At 39.3% G+C, this 18,480-nt stretch overlaps 1 protein-coding gene across 18 annotated transcripts in view; it reads left to right on the top strand.

The window, feature by feature from the left end:
* Positions 1 to 15,788, top strand: part of LOC127974934 (transcription factor SOX-5) — a 188,515-nt gene extending 172,727 nt beyond the window's left edge. For 15 of the 18 annotated variants that reach the window (XM_052578635.1, XM_052578589.1, XM_052578562.1 and 12 more), the window contains 6 exons: positions 2,662 to 2,833; positions 6,063 to 6,235; positions 9,017 to 9,119; positions 9,723 to 9,896; positions 11,132 to 11,348; positions 11,850 to 15,788. In XM_052578635.1, coding sequence (XP_052434595.1) covers positions 2,662 to 2,833; positions 6,063 to 6,235; positions 9,017 to 9,119; positions 9,723 to 9,896; positions 11,132 to 11,348; positions 11,850 to 12,144 — 1,134 coding nt within the window. In that variant the 3' untranslated portion in view covers positions 12,145 to 15,788. The remainder of the gene's footprint in view (positions 1 to 2,661; positions 2,834 to 6,062; positions 6,236 to 9,016; positions 9,120 to 9,722; positions 9,897 to 11,131; positions 11,349 to 11,849) is intronic. The other 3 variants (XM_052578680.1, XM_052578671.1, XM_052578644.1) reach the window with 1 other exon arrangement.
* Positions 15,789 to 18,480: the final 2,692 nt, after the last annotated feature.

The raw sequence follows: 18,480 nt of genomic DNA on the forward strand, positions 1-18,480 counted from the left end.
GGGAATGCTAAAGCAAGTGAAGTTCTGCTACAAGATGGCAGCACGCAGCCGACTTCAACTTCCGGTCGACTTCCTTGCCGCCTGGCCACATCATGTGTCATTCACCGGAGAAAAAACTACAATACCACAATACCATGAAGGTAGTTTGGGTTGTTGATTTTTGTCTGGCATTCTCGCTCTAGGTGCATGAATGCACTGAAGACAAATCCTATCTGTGCAAACAGGATGCGCTGAGGTATGCTAATACACATGTTTACAGGCAGATAGGAAAGCCAGTTAAAACGCTCGGAGCAAGCTTTTTGATAAGACGAACATTTCTTGGTCTTACGCCTTCCACAGAATATATAAATACAGATAAATACATTTAGACCACTTAACTTTAATAATTGCTATTGGGTTGTGAATAGGCTTTCAACCAGCATAACAAAAAAATATTTCTGAAGACAATCACCTATTGCACCTTTAAATATAGTTTTCTGTCTCTCATATTCCCCAAGTATCTCAAAGTGGATTCAGAGTCCTCCCTTTTTCTTTCTCTACCTCTTGTTTCACTCCAAATATTTCAGTCAGTCATGACTCTCGTTCTCTCTGCATCTGCAAGCGTTTGTTATCATGAAGGGGAAAGCATGTATATTTCAGGGTTGCTGCCCTGGGGCAGTTGCCACTCTTTCATTTTATGACGTGGGCCATGTGTCAGACAGCTGGTTGGACTGAGGCGTACAAAGCTTAAGTGCTTTACCCTGGGGTGAAGCCTCACAACTGCATCAGGTGCATCAGTCACTATATCACAGTTTTCTCTCTGTGACCTACTCAGATTCACACATTCCAAACCCTCACACCCTCATTCCTTCACTCAGGCTCAGTGCTGCCACAGTTGGCTTAAAGATTTCTCTTGAAATTGCTATATATATATATATATATATATATATATATATATATATATATATATATATATATATATATATATATATATACTTACAGCTAAATTGAATGGTTGGTTAACATTCTGACCTTTAACACTTCAAGTGTTACCACTTTCAAACTGTCACTTCCAGTATTGATACAATGTTATTGTTAATTTCTAGGTTGTTGTTTTTTTCTAAGTGATGTGTCATTTTATATGAGATTTAAGCATTTTGTATTCGAGTTGTCTTCTCCTGTAAAATGTATGACCGATCTTAAAGCTAGCTTTCCTTCTCTCACATGGCTTTGCCAGTCTTCATTAGTTCTCCCTTCACCAGCTTCATTCTCTTTGGCTAACATCCCACCTAAGGATTTGCTTCTCGAAGAACAATCCACCATTTTGGTAGACAGGCATTATCTGTCATAAATATTCAGTTTTCCTCTTCAATGCAGCATTGCTACACACCCAACACAATATGGGTCATGATACAGTATTCTCCTCAATCTCCTCTTAGTGTTCTCATTGAGAAGGGTCTTTTGTGTGTCTCCTTTTATGATGGAGTCCACATCCCATTGGTTCCCTTCCCATTGAGAGCAGCGCTAATGAGGACAATCCTGTTATGGCCCATCACAGCACAAGCAATGAGGGAAAGGTCTTAATCAAGCTGTCCAGACCTCAGAAGCTCTGTTCCAAAACCTAGCATGCTGCTTACTGCTTCTGAAAGAGAGCGAACGTCTGCTCGCACTACTGCAGACACAAGATGAGGATAGACGGTTCTGTGAGATGTAGTTGTCCTCTATGGCTGCTGCAAATTCTTTTGTGTTTCTGGCCATTCATGACCAATGGAAGAGCTCTAGAAACAGGAGTCGGTGCAGATGCCACACTCCTCATGTTAGCACATGTAAGATCTCACCACAGTGGGAGCATGATAGTGACCTGAGACTCACTCTGCCAGGTGAGACTGATTGACAGCTGTGGTTTGAGCGAGGACTGGTGAGGTCATTAGAACCTGGAGGTCTGCCTGTGTGCCCACATGCTTCTGATGTGGTTTCAATAAGGACATGTTAAGCTGTTAAGAACAATAGTGAGGACAGAAAGGTCTTGATGGCAGTCAATGTTCTAATGATGTGCATGGGGCAGCATCTGTCGTTCTGAGATCTAATTGGCTCTATGGTGCCTTCTCTGATGTGATTACAATTTCAGCAAGGTTGATGTATGGGTACGAGTCATTTGCACAAATGAATAGACATCTACCACTGGTAACCTGGAGGCAGACAGGCAGTGTTGTTTTATTAATTATGTAATTGTCTAATTGACATCTTTAAACATTTGAAGCTGGAATGTGTGCATAAAATAATTATTTGTGCTTGCATTAATGGAAGACTTGGCCATTCTGTGTTTGTTTGTATGCTTGTATGTTTTTTCTCAGTGCGCAACATGTTTGGTAAATGTGTGTGAATCTTCTCACTTAAGCATGTTTCTTTACATGGTTTGCTCGCTTTGTCCCTGTTCTCGTTTGATTGAGCATGGGTGTGCTGCATGTTTATTGTGCCATGGCACTGTTCAACATCAATCCGATGCTGGCAAGTTTTTCAACTGGCCCGTGCAACCACAATTACTTTTACATTTCCTTGTGGCCTGAAATCCAACGTTTCAGTGTGTGGTCAGCTGATTTGACCCCTGCTGGGACATTTAATTGAGTCCCAAGTCTCTGAGGAGAAAAATCACACAAGGCCAAACGTGTTGCTGTTTTGCAGGACGAGGGCGCTCAGCCCTTGAATCTGTCATCCAAGCCTAAGGCATCCGAGAGCAAGTCACCCACCTCCCCCGCTTCCCCACAGGTCCCTGCCCTGAAGCTGGGCCCCGGGTCCCTGAAGCACAGCGCCCCCTCCAGCATTGGAGGACCGCCATCCAGACTCAGCTCCATAGGTACCCACACCTCCACAGTTCATTCCAATTCAATAAACACACACAAATCGCAGCATAACCTGCTTAATGTTATTGCATATTGCCCTGAATGTATCTCTCAAGAGCATTTCCTACTCCCTAGATATGTTTTTCTACTGGCACAGACTCTTGTATGAGACAATAATTGACGTTACATTTTTAGGTTTGTAGAATTAAATTTTGCCTGAAGGGCACATTGTCAAACATTTATTAGTCTAAATGGTGGGGGAGAGCTTGTTAAGCAGCTGTGTTTGGAAGCGAACGAGAGGGAGACAGCGGATGGGAAGGTTTAGCAGTGCTTATTTCTGTTGTTTAGAGATGCTGAATAGAGCAACACAAGCTTTCCTGACAGGCACAGAGATTAGACTCTTACACAACTGTTACCACCCACAGCACAAACAACATACATTAATAACACAATAAAGCAATATTTCCCCTCCCCTTGCCTCCCCTCCTCACAACAGTTAGCCATTTCAGACTTCTTCCATGTAATCGCAGTGTTTTTCAACAAATCCTGGGATTTAATAGCAGATTAATGGATTTGCCGCCCAGATGTTTTTTGTTCTGACAAATGGATTAGGAAGTTTTCACTGGAATCCTTTGGAACATGATGCAGTGAGTGGTTCTTTTAGATCATTAAATTTGAGAGTGCCGTATGTCCCATGATTATTCCATCTGATGCACATCTTTAAGGGGTCACAAAGTCTTGTGATATCAAAGATGAATTCAGAGCCCTACTTATTCTGTTTTTAAGTGTATGTGTTTATCTAGATGTATATTAATATTATATCAAAAGACAGATCCCTTTGCACGCCCTTTTCTGTGCTATTTCATCATCTTTCCATCATCCTTGTTCTCCACCTCGTTTATCTGTTTGACCTTGCAAAGTGACATCTGTCCTGAGACTTCCCAGCATCCCCAACCCCATGCGTCCCTTTCTTTTTGTGTCACTGTCACCACAAAAACACAACAGGGGCAGTCAAGGACTATCTCCTCTAAAGCCATGACTCTGCCTTGCTTTTCCTCAGAAGACAAAAAGAAAGTTTCACTCTTCAGGTCACTTTAATGTTAAGCGTGATACACTGTTTATGTTTTGTGTTAGTCATCTCTTCATTAAACAAGTCATTTTTAATGTAAGAAAATCTCATAACCATCTCTCTTTAGTGGGTTCAGTGCTCTCAATTAACACTCCAGACATTTTTTTACCCCCTATTAAATCGACTGTTAGGGAGTGTGCTGGCTCCCGACCTGTGGCCACTTTGGCAGATTCCTGAGATATGACTTAAGAGTTCCCTACTCTGTCATTTCAAATGAAAGCATTTAATCCATCCTATCCAGCATTAGTGACTGGATTAGGGCAGATAAAGACTCATAATCTATCATAGGTCTTTGTTAGCTCTATCCTGGCAAGATAATGCTGCACCACACACATACACTAGCCAACAGATGCGGCTAACGGCTTGGGTGGTTAAGCTGCTGAGAATAATACAAATAATAGCCATGAAAAGATGGTTGGAAACATCTTTGATATGCTCGAAGGCAGATGTTGTAAAATGGGCCAAATTAGGCTGCTTATGGCTTTAATACTCTCTCTCTCTTTTTTTTTTTTTTTTTTTTTAGATTTCCATGAGCTTTGGTCAGAATAAAAGCCCACAGAATAGCAGACAGAGAGAAAGAGGGAGAGACTGCATTTATATATCTGGGATATAAGACAAATTGCACATTTTAACAAACCTCTTAGTGAAAATCACCAGTTTTCAACTGGATCTCTTATCTTTTAGTTGTGTGTGAGAGTATTGCTCTTTTCCAAAACCTAGTAAGCTGCCAACATAGGCAACATTTTAAAGCAAAGGCTATCTCAAAAGGTAGGCATCTTAATTATACAGCCTGGAGTCAGGAATCTGTTAACATTTTCTGCTTTAAATAAAAATTCTGATTTTATGTTTAGCGTTCCCACATCATCATATTATATTTACAGACATTAGGCTACTTAACCACTGATCTTCAACCAGTTTTCATTATTCTAGCACTCCATGTTTAAAGGAAAACAAATCTCTTAAAAATCTGTTTTCTATGAGTGAATGTTAAGAGCTGGTTGTGAGAGAGCCAAGCTGAGTCACAGAGCTGGCAGTCAAATGGTCAGTGTGTGTATGGTAGGTGACCTCAGGAGAGCCAGCAGTGTTTTAGTATTGGGTGGCTTCACTTTAATTCCTTATGTTGAAATCAAATACATTTATTTCAATTAGTTTTGACTAGTTTGATTCAAATGGCAAATGCCACATTTTTCCTTTTACAAATATGAACAGCAATGTGTTAAAAATCAAACACTGAAATTGAAATTACCATGAAATTATTATGCTCATTGTAAAATTGGTTACAGGAATGGAAATTGACGATTTGGTAAATGCAAGAACCATTTGAAAATTTCTGCTTTATAGGGATGTAACGATTAACCATGAGCCGGTTGAAAATTAACTCAAATATGTGCCAATTCAAATCGGTTAAGATGCAAAACAAAATCGTGATACAATTGGAGTAGAAATTTAGATTAATGCATCTCTGAGGGGAACCAACTGTCTTTTACGTGGTATTTTCTTTCATCTTGCCTCTGAAAAAAGCATATTAAAGTAGTGTACATTAGCACAGCTCTGCTTTGTTTATAGTGGTAACCAAGGAAATGCTGTATCGCTGCTGTTCTATAAGCGCCACCTGCTGTCAGAGAGTGAATCTGCGTCTCATTCAGTCTGCGTTTTCGTTCAGATATGTTTTATGGAGCATAGTTTCACAAAAGTCAGACCATTCTGTTTTTGCTTAAAATTTCGAAATTATACAGTCTAATTTAAATTAAAAACTACTCATGCTACATGTATGCTGCATCTTTATTTGAATCATGATTAAAATCTTTTGTTTGATTTGGCACCAGTTTAAAATTTTCAATTTAGTTTTGTTATTTCAATTTCACAAAGAGACGTGCAGCAATAGCTTAATAAAACAACATACTGAATAATGTATTAAATCTAATCTATTTTGTTTAAAAAATTGTTGAAAAATCAAAAAGTGAAATCAAAATCATTAATCGATTCGTGAGTTGAGTGAATCGTTACATCCCTACTGCTTTACATAAAGACATTTATGCTTTACCTGTCTGATCTCTTACAGTCTATTGTCTTATTCCAGTGCTCTGTCTTACTCATACCTGTCATGCTTTCAGACCTGCTGTCGTCCATAACCTCCGGCGGCTACCTGAATGACCACGAGGCTGTGACCAAAGCTTTCCAGGAGGCCCGACAGATGAAGGAGCAGCTAAAGAGAGAACAGCAGGTTCTGGACGCCAAAGTAGCGGCAGTCAACAGCCTGAGCCTCAACAACGGTCGATCAGAAAAGGTTCGATTAACTCAGGTCTTGCATTTACAGATTCACTCGTTCTAAATTTGTGAAAGAAAAAAAGTCTGCAGATCTCATCCTCACCAATGAAGTGAAGTTTAAAACAGGCAAAACAACACAAACAGAAGCGTTAATTACAACAGAATGTGTAATAAAGCAATTTCCCAAAAGCTGTTCTTGTGAGGAGGAGCAGTGGAGGTGACTAAGATCTGAAAGCTCTTTTGTTGTACACAATGGTCGTGTCTGAGAGGCAGGCTGAGGGCAGGCAGGGCGCAGTGAACGGGACACTAATTTTAATGGCGTAGCTGATGCTAATGTGAAGTGACTGGAGGGACTCCAGCTGGTCCACGAGCCACAGCACAGGAAATGCCTTCGACCACAGATAATAAAACACACTCATTTTCCAAGGAATTTGCATACAAGCATTGAATTATGGACAGTTTTGCCTCATCCATCTCTAATGGCGAGATTGTGCACATCAGCAAAAGGAAGACGCTTGTATATACACAAGGTTTTTTTTTTTTTCTTCTCTCGACCAGGCTTAGTGGCTGTGCTGATTGCTACTAGGTAAATGAAGGTGCATTAGGAATAATCTCCCAAACACTCTATCCTTATTATGATTGACCACAGATATGCTGCACTTTACCCTGACCATAGCTTTACACCCTTACACACACCGCCTTCCACACTGCACTTGTGCACACGTTTAGAGTACAAAGGGGTTATTTTTTTCTGCCGTGATTATTTATTTTTTACATTTTTATTAAAAAAATGTAACGCATCATGATGTGGGGTTAGTCTGGAGTGCACACACACACACACGTACGCATGCGCCGTTTTCTCCTTCTCCTCTTTCTCCGTCTGTCGTTGCTAAGCATCCATCAGCTGCGATCTCCGTTACAACAAGGAAATTTCAGTAATGGATCTCCACCACCGAAAAACCCTTGCTGTAACTCTGCTACAAGATTTATTTTAAAGAGTAAAAAAACACTGCAATGTTTGGGTGCACCCCATTTTTCAAAAACAACGGGAAATTTCACCCCGAAGGAAGCTGATTGATTTGGTTCTTGTCACATGACCTGCTGCACTTGAGTTATTCTGAAAAGCCGAGATGTTTTTAACTAGATGCGGTGCAGACGGGCCTAGAAAAAATGAGCGCGTCGCACCGCGTCTCTTCCGTTATGAGTGTGCATACCGCATTTGAAATAACCAACTTGAGCACAAAAAAAAGACGTGATATGTGAATGGCCCCTTCATTGGTCAAAATGTTTACTTTCAGTTAACGGTTAAACGGTCAATATGAGCATCCCTAATTGGCATATAAACATAATATACAAAATTAATTAATTTTAAGCCACACAAAGTCAATATGTTGGTATTTCTTGCTCTGAATCTGCCATAAAATAATATAAATGTTTATTGATCTTTGAAAAGGTGTACCTGCGGTATTATACCATTATCATTATATTAGTTGAAACTGGTCTAAGAACAACAATATTATGAAAGTGAAAAAGTGAAAGTGAAAGTCGTGAAATTTGCCAAGTATGGTTACCCATACTCTGAATTGGTGCTCTGCATTTAACCCATCCAACTGCACACACACAGTAGTGAGAAGTGAACACACACACACACACACACAATTATTTATAAATAATTATTTATATATATAAATGATATAATTATCGTTTATTGTGATAATTTCTAGTAAAATGTATAGTCCTGCAAAATTTGTTATTGTGACAGCCCTACCCTTGTGTGTCACACAATGGATTGTGGGAGAAAATCAATCGTCTATGAGATGGAGTTTTACCATTAATCCAAACCAGGTTTAGCTGGTTAGCACGGCCCAGTTAGCCTCTGCTGGTACAAGTTGTGACTACACCTGCTTAAAAGCATCTTTCTCAATTAACGCCCATTCAAATTTAGCTATGTATTCTGACAAAATATAATTTGTTCAAGTAGATGTTTTAACAGTAATTGTTTTTCAGGGCTCTTAAAAAAAACAAATATACTTGCAATTAAGAGGGATAGGAGTGTTAATGGATAGCTTTTGCCAGATATTACAGACCTTCTTGTATATAAAGCCTAAGTTTTCGTATTGTCACATTATCAAACCTGATCATCCCTCTGTTTCTCTCTCTCTTTGTCTCTCTTGGGAGAGATTCTCTCTCCATTACATATTCATTTAAACCCCACTCACTAACTCAGTCTGAACAATTAAATCTCGATGGCTGTGAAATGGTGTAATGCATTTCATTACAGAGTCGCATAAGGCCCAGGTCACTCTCTAATGGTGAGGACTCTGTCTGTGAGTGTGTTTTAAACGTAGGATGGAGTCTAATTGACTAATTAAGCCCCAGATGCAGCTCCAGGGGTGGGGGGGGGGCATGTTTAGAGAGAGCAGGGGTGTTGTTGAAATATGCAGCCCAGCTACATTAGCCATGTAAATGCATAGTAAATCTCTTTTTATTGGGTGTAATAAATGCCCAGGAGGCTGTGCAGTCCAGCCCCACTCTCATCTCTGGAGCACTTGCACTCTGTAATGCACTGACCTTAAGGAAACAGAGATCGAATGAGTAAAAGGAGGAGAGAATAAGTGTGAACAGATTGCAGGTGGCTTCCAGGCTACTTGTTTTTGATGGATAAACATTAATTCATGTTTTCATTAATTTTATTTTTCTATGCACTTGATTTATCAGTTCATTCGTGTTTATCGTAACAAATCTGTTGATTTGTCAATTATGAATCTAACTGGATTGGTTGTATTTTATGTGTGTACAGGATAAAGCCGCTCTTGAAAGCCTGAGCCAACAGTTAAAACAGTCTGAAGAGAGCAAGTTTACTCATGCAATGATGGACTTTGGTATCAGTGGCGATTCAGATGGTAAGATACTCTTTTACAGCCCATCATAAACTTCTCTCTCAATTGATTTTATTGTGTAATCAAAAAAGTTCGGTTTAAAGTCGCATGAAGTAAAGGTTTATTTTCTTTTTATTGATCTTACTTTGAACAACTCATCCATGCATATTATTTATTTATATTTTGACCTTGTTTATTTTAAATCATAAATACCACACCATTTCTTGGATAAAACCAGTCTTAATTTTTTGTTAAATAAGTTTTCGATTTGTGCTTTTATTTTCGTTTTTGGAAAATCTGTTTTACTCGGATGTATGTCATAATATGAAATAAAATATTGAAAAGACTTTAACATTACCCATGGCATAGCCATAAACATTAACCATGGCATAGACCTGATTTACTTACCTATAATCTTCTTTGTTTCCACCTTTTTTTTTTTTGGATAAGAATTTTGACTGCCAACTCGCTTTTAATCTTGCTCGATTCCATTTTTTCATGATCCAATGTATTCTCAGTAAATAAAATTACATCCAACTCTACATTTCCGTCTTATTTTGTGTGTACTGTACATATGAGTATGTTTATCCCCACAATAACAGTGACTCCCTGCCTTTCCTTCTTCAGGAAGCCCGAGTGTGTCAGACTCACGAATCTTCCGAGATGCTCGAGGGCGTGGCAGCAGCGAACCGCACATCAAGCGGCCCATGAATGCCTTTATGGTCTGGGCTAAAGACGAGAGGAGGAAGATCCTTCAGGCCTTCCCTGACATGCATAACTCAAACATCAGCAAGATCCTCGGTAAGAGAGAGAATAGTCAGAGACAGCGCTAGTAAATCTGTCCAACCACTTATCTTACCAATTCAGGTTTACTAGCTTCATCTCTTGTTTCCATCTGTGTAGTTCTTGACTCAAGACTTTTGATAGATTTATATTCCATCCAGCTTTGATTCGCCACACTCTGTATCCCCTAATTGGCTGAGATTTGTGGGTACATTAAATATGGGCGGAGCTTGAAGGCTGGCTCCTTCGGGAAAAACTATGCAGCCTGCCACAGAGAATCCCCTCTGTACTTCCTCTCCAACACACACACACAACCCTTTCCCGCACTGCATTGTATAACCACAGCCTAATGAATCGCTCTAGAGGGCCGACTCCAACAATGATGATATAATTCATTATGCATTAAACCAGCTCTCCAGTCTGTCTGACATTTTCTCCAGACCTCTGGGATTGTGTTTGACATTTTAAAGAGCTCCTAAGCGTTTTATAACGCTGGAAAATCTGGTTTTAATAAGGCCCTGCTCACTCAATTGTTAACAGGAGTTTCCCCTTTCCAGTGCTGGGTGCATGTCAGGGCCAGTGGAGACAGCTTTTTCCCATTAAACATACAGTAGGACTGTGTAAATTCAACACAGACTCGCATATACACACACGTAAAACACTGAACACACATTTGCTGGAGTTTCTGGGACCGTGATGTATGTACACATTTGTATGTGTGTTCACACAGGCCTGTGTATGCCTGTTGAGCTCTGATAATTAGACGGAGTGTGTTAGTGGCCCACTTAACCCACTGTCACCTGGAATAATGTTAAACGTCACCGGTGTATGTGTGTGTGTGTGTGTGTTTTGGAGGGCAGAGAGCACACTCTATCCTTCAGTTTGACATCAGCTCCACTCAAAGGTACTCATTAGACCAAACAAAAACCCTCTCTTAGTGCAAAGTGCCAGTTCTGAGGCTAACGATAGGCAGTTAAAAGCCGTACTGAGCAAGCAAGAGTGTATCAGAGATGTGCAAAATTGCATATTTAAAAAATCGAATAGTCACTGGGTTGCCTGAGCGATTAGTCGTTTAATCTATCTTAAGAGAAGCCCTGTATAATTAGTCTGGGTTTGAGTTCATCTGACACCAATCTGCCATGTTTTTCCTAAATGTTTATGGCTGTAGCAGCTATCCCTGTCATTCTGTCTGAATCACAAGAGTGCATGCATGATGTATGTGTTTGTCCTCTAACATCTTGTTGTTCCTGCAGGTTCTCGTTGGAAGTCCATGACAAACCTGGAAAAGCAGCCATACTATGAAGAACAGGCCCGTCTTAGTAAGCAACACCTAGAGAAATACCCAGACTACAAATACAAACCGCGGCCCAAACGCACCTGCCTAGTGGACGGAAAAAAACTGCGCATTGGAGAATATAAGGCCATCATGCGCAACCGCAGACAGGAAATACGCCAGTACTTCACCGTAGGGTAAGTTTCGTTATATAACACCTTCCAGTAAGTTATTATTTTAAAGTCAACATCAAATTGACCATGTTGAAATTCATAATACACATTCCTTTTCTTACTCTTAAGATCAATCAGTGCATTCATGAACAGTGCACATTATAATAATTCTCTCCACCTTTGCAAAGCCCTCTTAATTTTCCAACCCTTCCCTTTTTCACTATCTAGTTCCCAATATATCAGATGAAGATCCCACCCCCCCATGTGTTTGTTTTTTGTGTTAAATGTCCAATTTCACACAGTAATGTCCCATTATATAAGTTAAATAGGTTGCCATTTCAGGTTGATTTTCAGTTTTGCTAACATTTTTAACACACAGTTGTATCCAAGTAATATGTATAGAACCAATCACTGACTAACAACCCAAGCTGCCTGTTTGTAAAGTGTACATTTTTAGGAAACAACAATCTGAAGAATGTTTTCTCCCAGGCCCTGCTAACAGATTGTGTGTTTGTTGTACTACAGGCAGCAGGCCCAATTGCCCTTGTCCTCAGCAGGCGTTGTGTACTCGGGTGGGCTCTCTATGGCAGGAATGCCCTCTCCACAGATGCCCTCTGAGCACTCAAGCATGTCTAGTAGCCCCGAACCAATCCCACCCACCAGCCAGCCCTCTTACCTCACACACAAGGGGGATGGGCCTCGTGTGAAGGAGGAGCAGCTACGAATGAACGATGGCAATGGTGACGCCTACGATGACTTTGATTACGAAGACGATGATGGGGACTATGGCAGTGACAGTGAGAATCACATTACTCAGTAAACCTGCCAATCACAGCCATCTCACCAGTCACCTGGCATCTCACGCAAGCAAACTTCATAACTGCCCCCCATACACTGTCCAATCAGGACTCCTCCAGAGCCAAGCCCAATATACACAGCAAAGCACAGGTCCTGTCAATCAAAGCGACTGTTACATCAAAAGGAGAGTCTTGTAAAGGAAGTGAAACTCTTGCCTTGACTCCCACTGAGCGAACGTACCACGGCAGGTTCACATTGAATCACGAGTAAGCTACGACGACATAGGAAAAATGACCCTTAACCAGTTTGTTATGGAGACATTTATTACTAAGGACCTGTCCTAGACACTTTAAAACGGTGGACCTGTTTGTTTCTAAAGAGACACTTTTAAACTGCTTTTTTTCTTGGTTCGATAATATTCTCACTCAGGTACACAGTGCCAACAAGTGGCTTGTGAATGTGATTTTGTTGTTTTGTGCTACAGTTTTAATAGAGAAAAAAGACTTATTTTCCTCTTCACCCTAAAGCACCTGACAGGAGTAAAATGACAAACATTTCCTATTTTTTTTCTCTTCGGTGTGCTATTAGCTGAATCGCTTTCTTTCATCTTCACGCTCATGTTCTCTCACTCAAAGATGTCTTTTCTGTTGGAAGAAAGGATGGAAGGGAAGATTTGCGTCCCTTCACTCAGGAGTTCAGACACTGCTGGATGACAGACAATCCCTCCTTCCTCACATCTTTTCCACTTGACACGTTTATACTGTTCCTTTCTCCAACACTCCTCAGTGGGAACTTAGGATGTTGACGTCTCTCTCAGGTCTGGAGACCAACTTTACGAGATAGCACAAACTTTGTGTTTGGTTTAACAGCTGACAATGGCAATGGTTATCGCGGAGAGTGACGCCTCGAGCAGAATTATTGTACGCGTGCACATTTCTTTATTTGAGTGTGTGAATGAATGCGCCTTTTTCTAGGCTTTAAGTTAATTTTTATTACATGTAGACGGTTGATGTGCTGGTCATGTGAACATTTATGAAAGAAAACACAGTCATATTCAGTACGTACGACTCATGCTAGCAGCCAGATCCATGCAGAAGCAAGTCAAACATTTTAAAAAATAACACTGCATTTATGCATTCCTTTTTAGTTTTTGTCTTAATTTTAAATTATTTTATCCTATAATTTTTTTCCGGTCATTCTCATTGTCTCCTTGAACATCTTGTTTTTGCCATCGCTGGGTGCAGGGAACATTTGAACCTCATTCTGAAAAGAGGAGAGACAGAGAGAAAAGCTCTCTGTGCTTGAATGGCGTATTGAAGGAGGAGAATAGAGTTCCCACAAGCCCCAGTGTTCAGCACTCTGTTTGCAAAGGACTGCTCTGAGAGAAACCAGGAATCTGGTTCAAGGCAAGCACGAGTGTGCGTTTCAATCAGTGCCCCTTAATATATCTCACATCTATACTCCTCTAAAGGGGTTTGTGTTTGGTCTCTCTCTTCTTTATTTCCCCCATATTTTTTCCATCTATCACTCAGTTTATCAGCGCAGAGGAGTCTCTGAGCCGTGCCATCAGTCATCCGCTCTGACTGACCCACTCCATCTTACTGCACCTGTCTGGCTGCTGTTGGCACGGCAACAGAGTTTGATTGACGGCTGCCCTAACTGTAACTACTCTGCCAGCCTCTCTCTTGCCTGGTGTGGGCATAAGCGAGACACACAAACTATTAGGTGAACAGCAGCCAGACTCCAGCCATTAATATGCGTTTTTTCCCCCTGTACATCTACCCAAAAGCCGTCCATTCACAATACATATCAAATTATATATTCAGAATGCAAACGTATAACATATTTGAATTTTCTGGCCTACTTGAGATTTTTTTCTGACGATAAATGTTAAAGGTACTCTGATGCCTGTAGCACTAGCAAAGTGATGACCAAACGCATTTTGCGTGTTCGTCTTTGTCTAGTTTATTCGGTTCGACGAGGTCCCGTCTTATGTTTGTATTTGTGTTTTGCCTCCATGTCAACGTCACTCTGCTGTTGAGGTTGGGAGGAGCCATTTCAGACTCTGCATGTTAATGTTTTAGTTTGTATTTGCAAATACTGTATTTTATTTTGTTAAAACTGCCTCTAGTGTAATAATATTATTAACAATAATTATAAGAATAGGCAGCATTTCCTAAGTTTAGTAAGTTATGTACAGTATAATTTATTATTTTCCACCAGTTGGACTTTTTTTTTATGATCATATTGAAATTGCGCTTGATAAAGCATTATATTTAGCTGGGTAGGTATTTAGATTTAATTATGTTCAATATTCTTTTTTTTTTCTTTCTTTTTTTTTCTTGTTTTTTTGTTGATTAATCCTGTTCTGACGCTGGTTTATAAAGTGGTCACGGTGAACTGCTGATATGAAGGAAAAGAGACATTTCTCTTTTTTTTATTATTTTCATTTTCTCCTCCGTGCATCATTCATGAACTCCAAACACATTTCTTAAAGCACTAGGACTCTGGACATTCGGAGACAAACATAAGAAGAACATAATATTTTTATTTGTAATGGTTTATGTATAATGTGAAGTTTCCTATCTGTTAATTCTCCTTTTCTTTTACTGAAGATAAAGAAAACAGCTATATTATACACGATTGTTATTGAACAGAAAGAGCGTGGCTCTTGTTTACTGATTTTTGTCAATCCTCTCGCTTACATTTCATTGGAACATCACTGGTTTAGATGAATGCATTGTTTTACCTATTGTGTCAAATTACAGTACAGTTATAGTGCACAACACCTAAATCTTAAAAGGATAGTTCACCCCAAAAATGTAACTGACAAAACCTAAAGTGCAGCATGGACATTCTGCTAAACATCTATGCTTCCCAGAAGAAAAAAAGTAAAACGGGTTTTGAAAGATAGCAGCTGGTAACCAATTCCTTTTAAACAGAAGACATGAACTTTCTGAAATGATCAAACTGTCTGATTCAGTGAAGCTCCAGTGAATGCCCATATCAGATGTTTTTATCTCTTGAATTGTTTTAGCTCCACACACCGTTTCCCTCTGTCAATCAAGCTTACAGTAGTGACATCACAATCACACTTTGTCAGATAATGAAAGTCACAATCACAGAATAGCCACCATCTGATGTGACCATGCTTTCAAATCTATTAATTCCCACAATCATATAATTTGATAGGGACACGTATGCTGGAGGAAGGACTGGCTTGTCAACTAATCTGTCTGCATGGTAACCTCATGGTCTTTAGAACACATACTCTGATGATGATGATGGCCTGTATTATGAACAATAATTGATAAGACAATCAAAGTCATGTGTGGAGCTCAAAACAATATTAAAAGACATCAAACAAAAAGTACTTAGAAACTTATCTTACCATCTCAACTTGAAAATCGAGAAAGATAATTATGTAAATACAGCATAGAGTTATAGATTTATATTTTGTTCATAACAGTGTAATATAAGTTGTATATTTCTTTCTCTTTTATTGATGTTATTCATGCCACAATAAAAGCAAGAGTTACTGTACTCTTATGGGAAAAAAAAAAGAAAAAAAAAGCAAGCTGTGGGTTACCACAATCTGTTCTAAGTTGACGTTTTTCAGTATTACTGCCAGTCAAGGCTCAAATAAAAACAGCGACGTGTTCTGTATCTCTACTGTGTGTCTGTGGCTCCTTTTTCTGCCCTACTGCAACTCACCAACTCCATAATTAAACTCTAGCAGTCCAGAACTGCCAAAAAGCACCACACTGCACACTAAATACTATCTGTCTACTGTTATGCGCCAACACATGAAGCAATTACAAGATTTGGCCAAACAAAGGGAATTCCCAGTGCTGAACGTCACTGTATGTGTCTGGAATGATGTACAGTACGTCACACCGGACAGTAGGACACCTGCTGAGGTTACAAATATTTGGAGAAGAATGTTCATGAATTACAGTTTTAACAAATCTTAAAGGTTTGTCTTGATTGCGCCCCCTCAAGTAGATGGTCCAAGATGTTTTAAAATTAGATATGTCAAACAAAACTTTCTAAACCACACATTTCGATTAGTGACACAAATAAAAAAAAACTGCCCAGTGTTATCAAACAATTACAGCCCCCAAAGCAATATAAACACCACTTTTCTGTGCACATAGAATACGTCTGAATTAGATTTTAGTCAAAAATAACAAGGCTATGTTTTTGCCCTCAAAGGCGCACAGCAGTATTATAACCAAAGTAAAAATCTCATTCATATATATATATATATATATATATATATATATATATATATATATCTTGATTATATTGATAATTAAGACCATCAAAGTTAAGCAATTGTACACATCTGCTTTGTTCATTAAAAAGTGAAGTACTACATTTCCCACAATCCTTAAACAAGCTCTAACAAAGTAGTTGCTGTTAATATGGAAATGGTAGCAAGCACTGTGAGTGGCATGATCCAAGTCACCCTTGCATTTTTGTACATACTTGAATAATGTCCAATAAACTTTTGAATGTTATATTGTACACTTTGTTTATATAGTTCACTCCCTTTTAAAAAGGAGACAGTTGCGTACCTTTGACTTTTTTCCAATTTTCAAATACTTTTTTAATGTTTCAAATCAAGCCTTGTTATGTTGTGACTGTTTGACTTGGTTTCAAGGCTTATAACGTTTGTCTGAAATGTCTGAAATGCCTCTGGAGAAAATAAATAAAATACTCCAGAAACCAAGGCTGACTAAAAAGACACACCTAATTTGGTAGCAGTGCACGCAATTTTTCCACCAATCAGAAAGCCAGATGTGGAGAGCACAATGGATCACATCCAATCAAACGGCTGATCTAATTAACCACAACAAGCATGGTGGAATGGAAACAACAGAAAGGAAATGAAGGTAAGGTTATTTTTTGAAAATCACAAGATTTGCATAATGAAATGTGATAGTTGTGTTAATGTCAATACTTTTCTAAAAGCTGCAGGGTTCAGTGCTCTTGTCTTTTTTTTCTGGCCCTGTAATGTGTTTCCTCTCCGGTGGGTTTGCGCTGCTGTCTTGAGTGTTTGTCTGAGAGGGAGTTAAGTACTCCAAATTTTCGTTTAAATGCAGTGGAAAGTGGGCTAGAAAATTGAGTCTTTAAGTCTTTAAATGAAGTAGCGTAGCTCAAGGCACTGTAAATATTTGATTCTTTTGCCTGTAGCTAATACTGAATAGAGTGTTTTGTAAGAGAGTGTGTTTGTGCATTTCTGCTCAGTCTGAGGCTAAGTACAGAAAAGAAACATCTGATTCCTCGAATTATCTTTCCTGCTGTCTGTATTGCGGTCTCTGCTGAGTGTTGAATGAAAAAAGGGGGGCAAGATGTTTTCACGAGGCAACAGCATCATCTGAGGGAAGCAATTAGCATAATTCAGAGTGTGTATTTACTGTTTTTACATGTTTGTAAGCTCATGCTAGCTTATGTATTTTTTACAGTTACCATGTCTGTATGCATGATGCATATGTCTGAGTGTGTGTGTGTGTGTGTGTGTGTGTGTGAGAGAGAGAGTTCCAGAGAGCTTCTGTGACAGCTCAGTGAAATGTGCAGATTTGAAGCGTGGGTGTTTGGAGATTGAGTGAAAACGATGTCACATTAATGATTTAAAGTAGGTAATAGGATGTGATGTGCCTCCAGAGCCACCAGCTAAGCTGAGTTTAAGACACTCCGCTAATGTATTCATGAAGAGGGGGGGATTAGAGAGTACTCAGAACTCCAACACACACACAGTCACACACACATTACCAGTGACAGACAAATGTGTATGCATACGACACCTTAGCGCGACCAAAGCCAAACGCATCTGCACTTGCACTACAAAGGCAAAATGTTAACACGCATGCCATTCAACATCACAGGGGCCAAATACATGCGGCTGCCACCAGAGCCAATGTCAGACAACAGGTTAAGCACTAAATATAAACCTAACCAAACAGAATTATCAACCACCCAACACTTAGAACTTTAAACATCCACAAGATATTACAAAAGCCTAAACAAATAAAAAAAATTATATGCATTTAAAAGTTTAGGAGTCAGTTATTTTTATATATATATTTTTGAGAGCGGTCTTTTATGCTCATCGAGGCTGCATTTGTTTGATCGAACGTATAGTAAAAGCAGTAATACAGTGAAATATGATTAAATGTAAAACAACTGTTCTCTACCTTGAAATATATTAAAATTTAATTTATTCCTGTTATGACAAAGCTGAATTTTCAGGAACTATTCCTATAGCCCTCAATGTCACATGATCCTTCAGAAATCATGCTCATATACGGATAAGGTGCTCGAGAAACACTTCTTATTATCAACGTTCAAAACA

Source organism: Carassius gibelio, chromosome A4 (assembly GCF_023724105.1).
Source record: "Carassius gibelio isolate Cgi1373 ecotype wild population from Czech Republic chromosome A4, carGib1.2-hapl.c, whole genome shotgun sequence".
In the NCBI taxonomy this organism is placed as follows: domain Eukaryota; kingdom Metazoa; phylum Chordata; class Actinopteri; order Cypriniformes; family Cyprinidae; genus Carassius; species Carassius gibelio.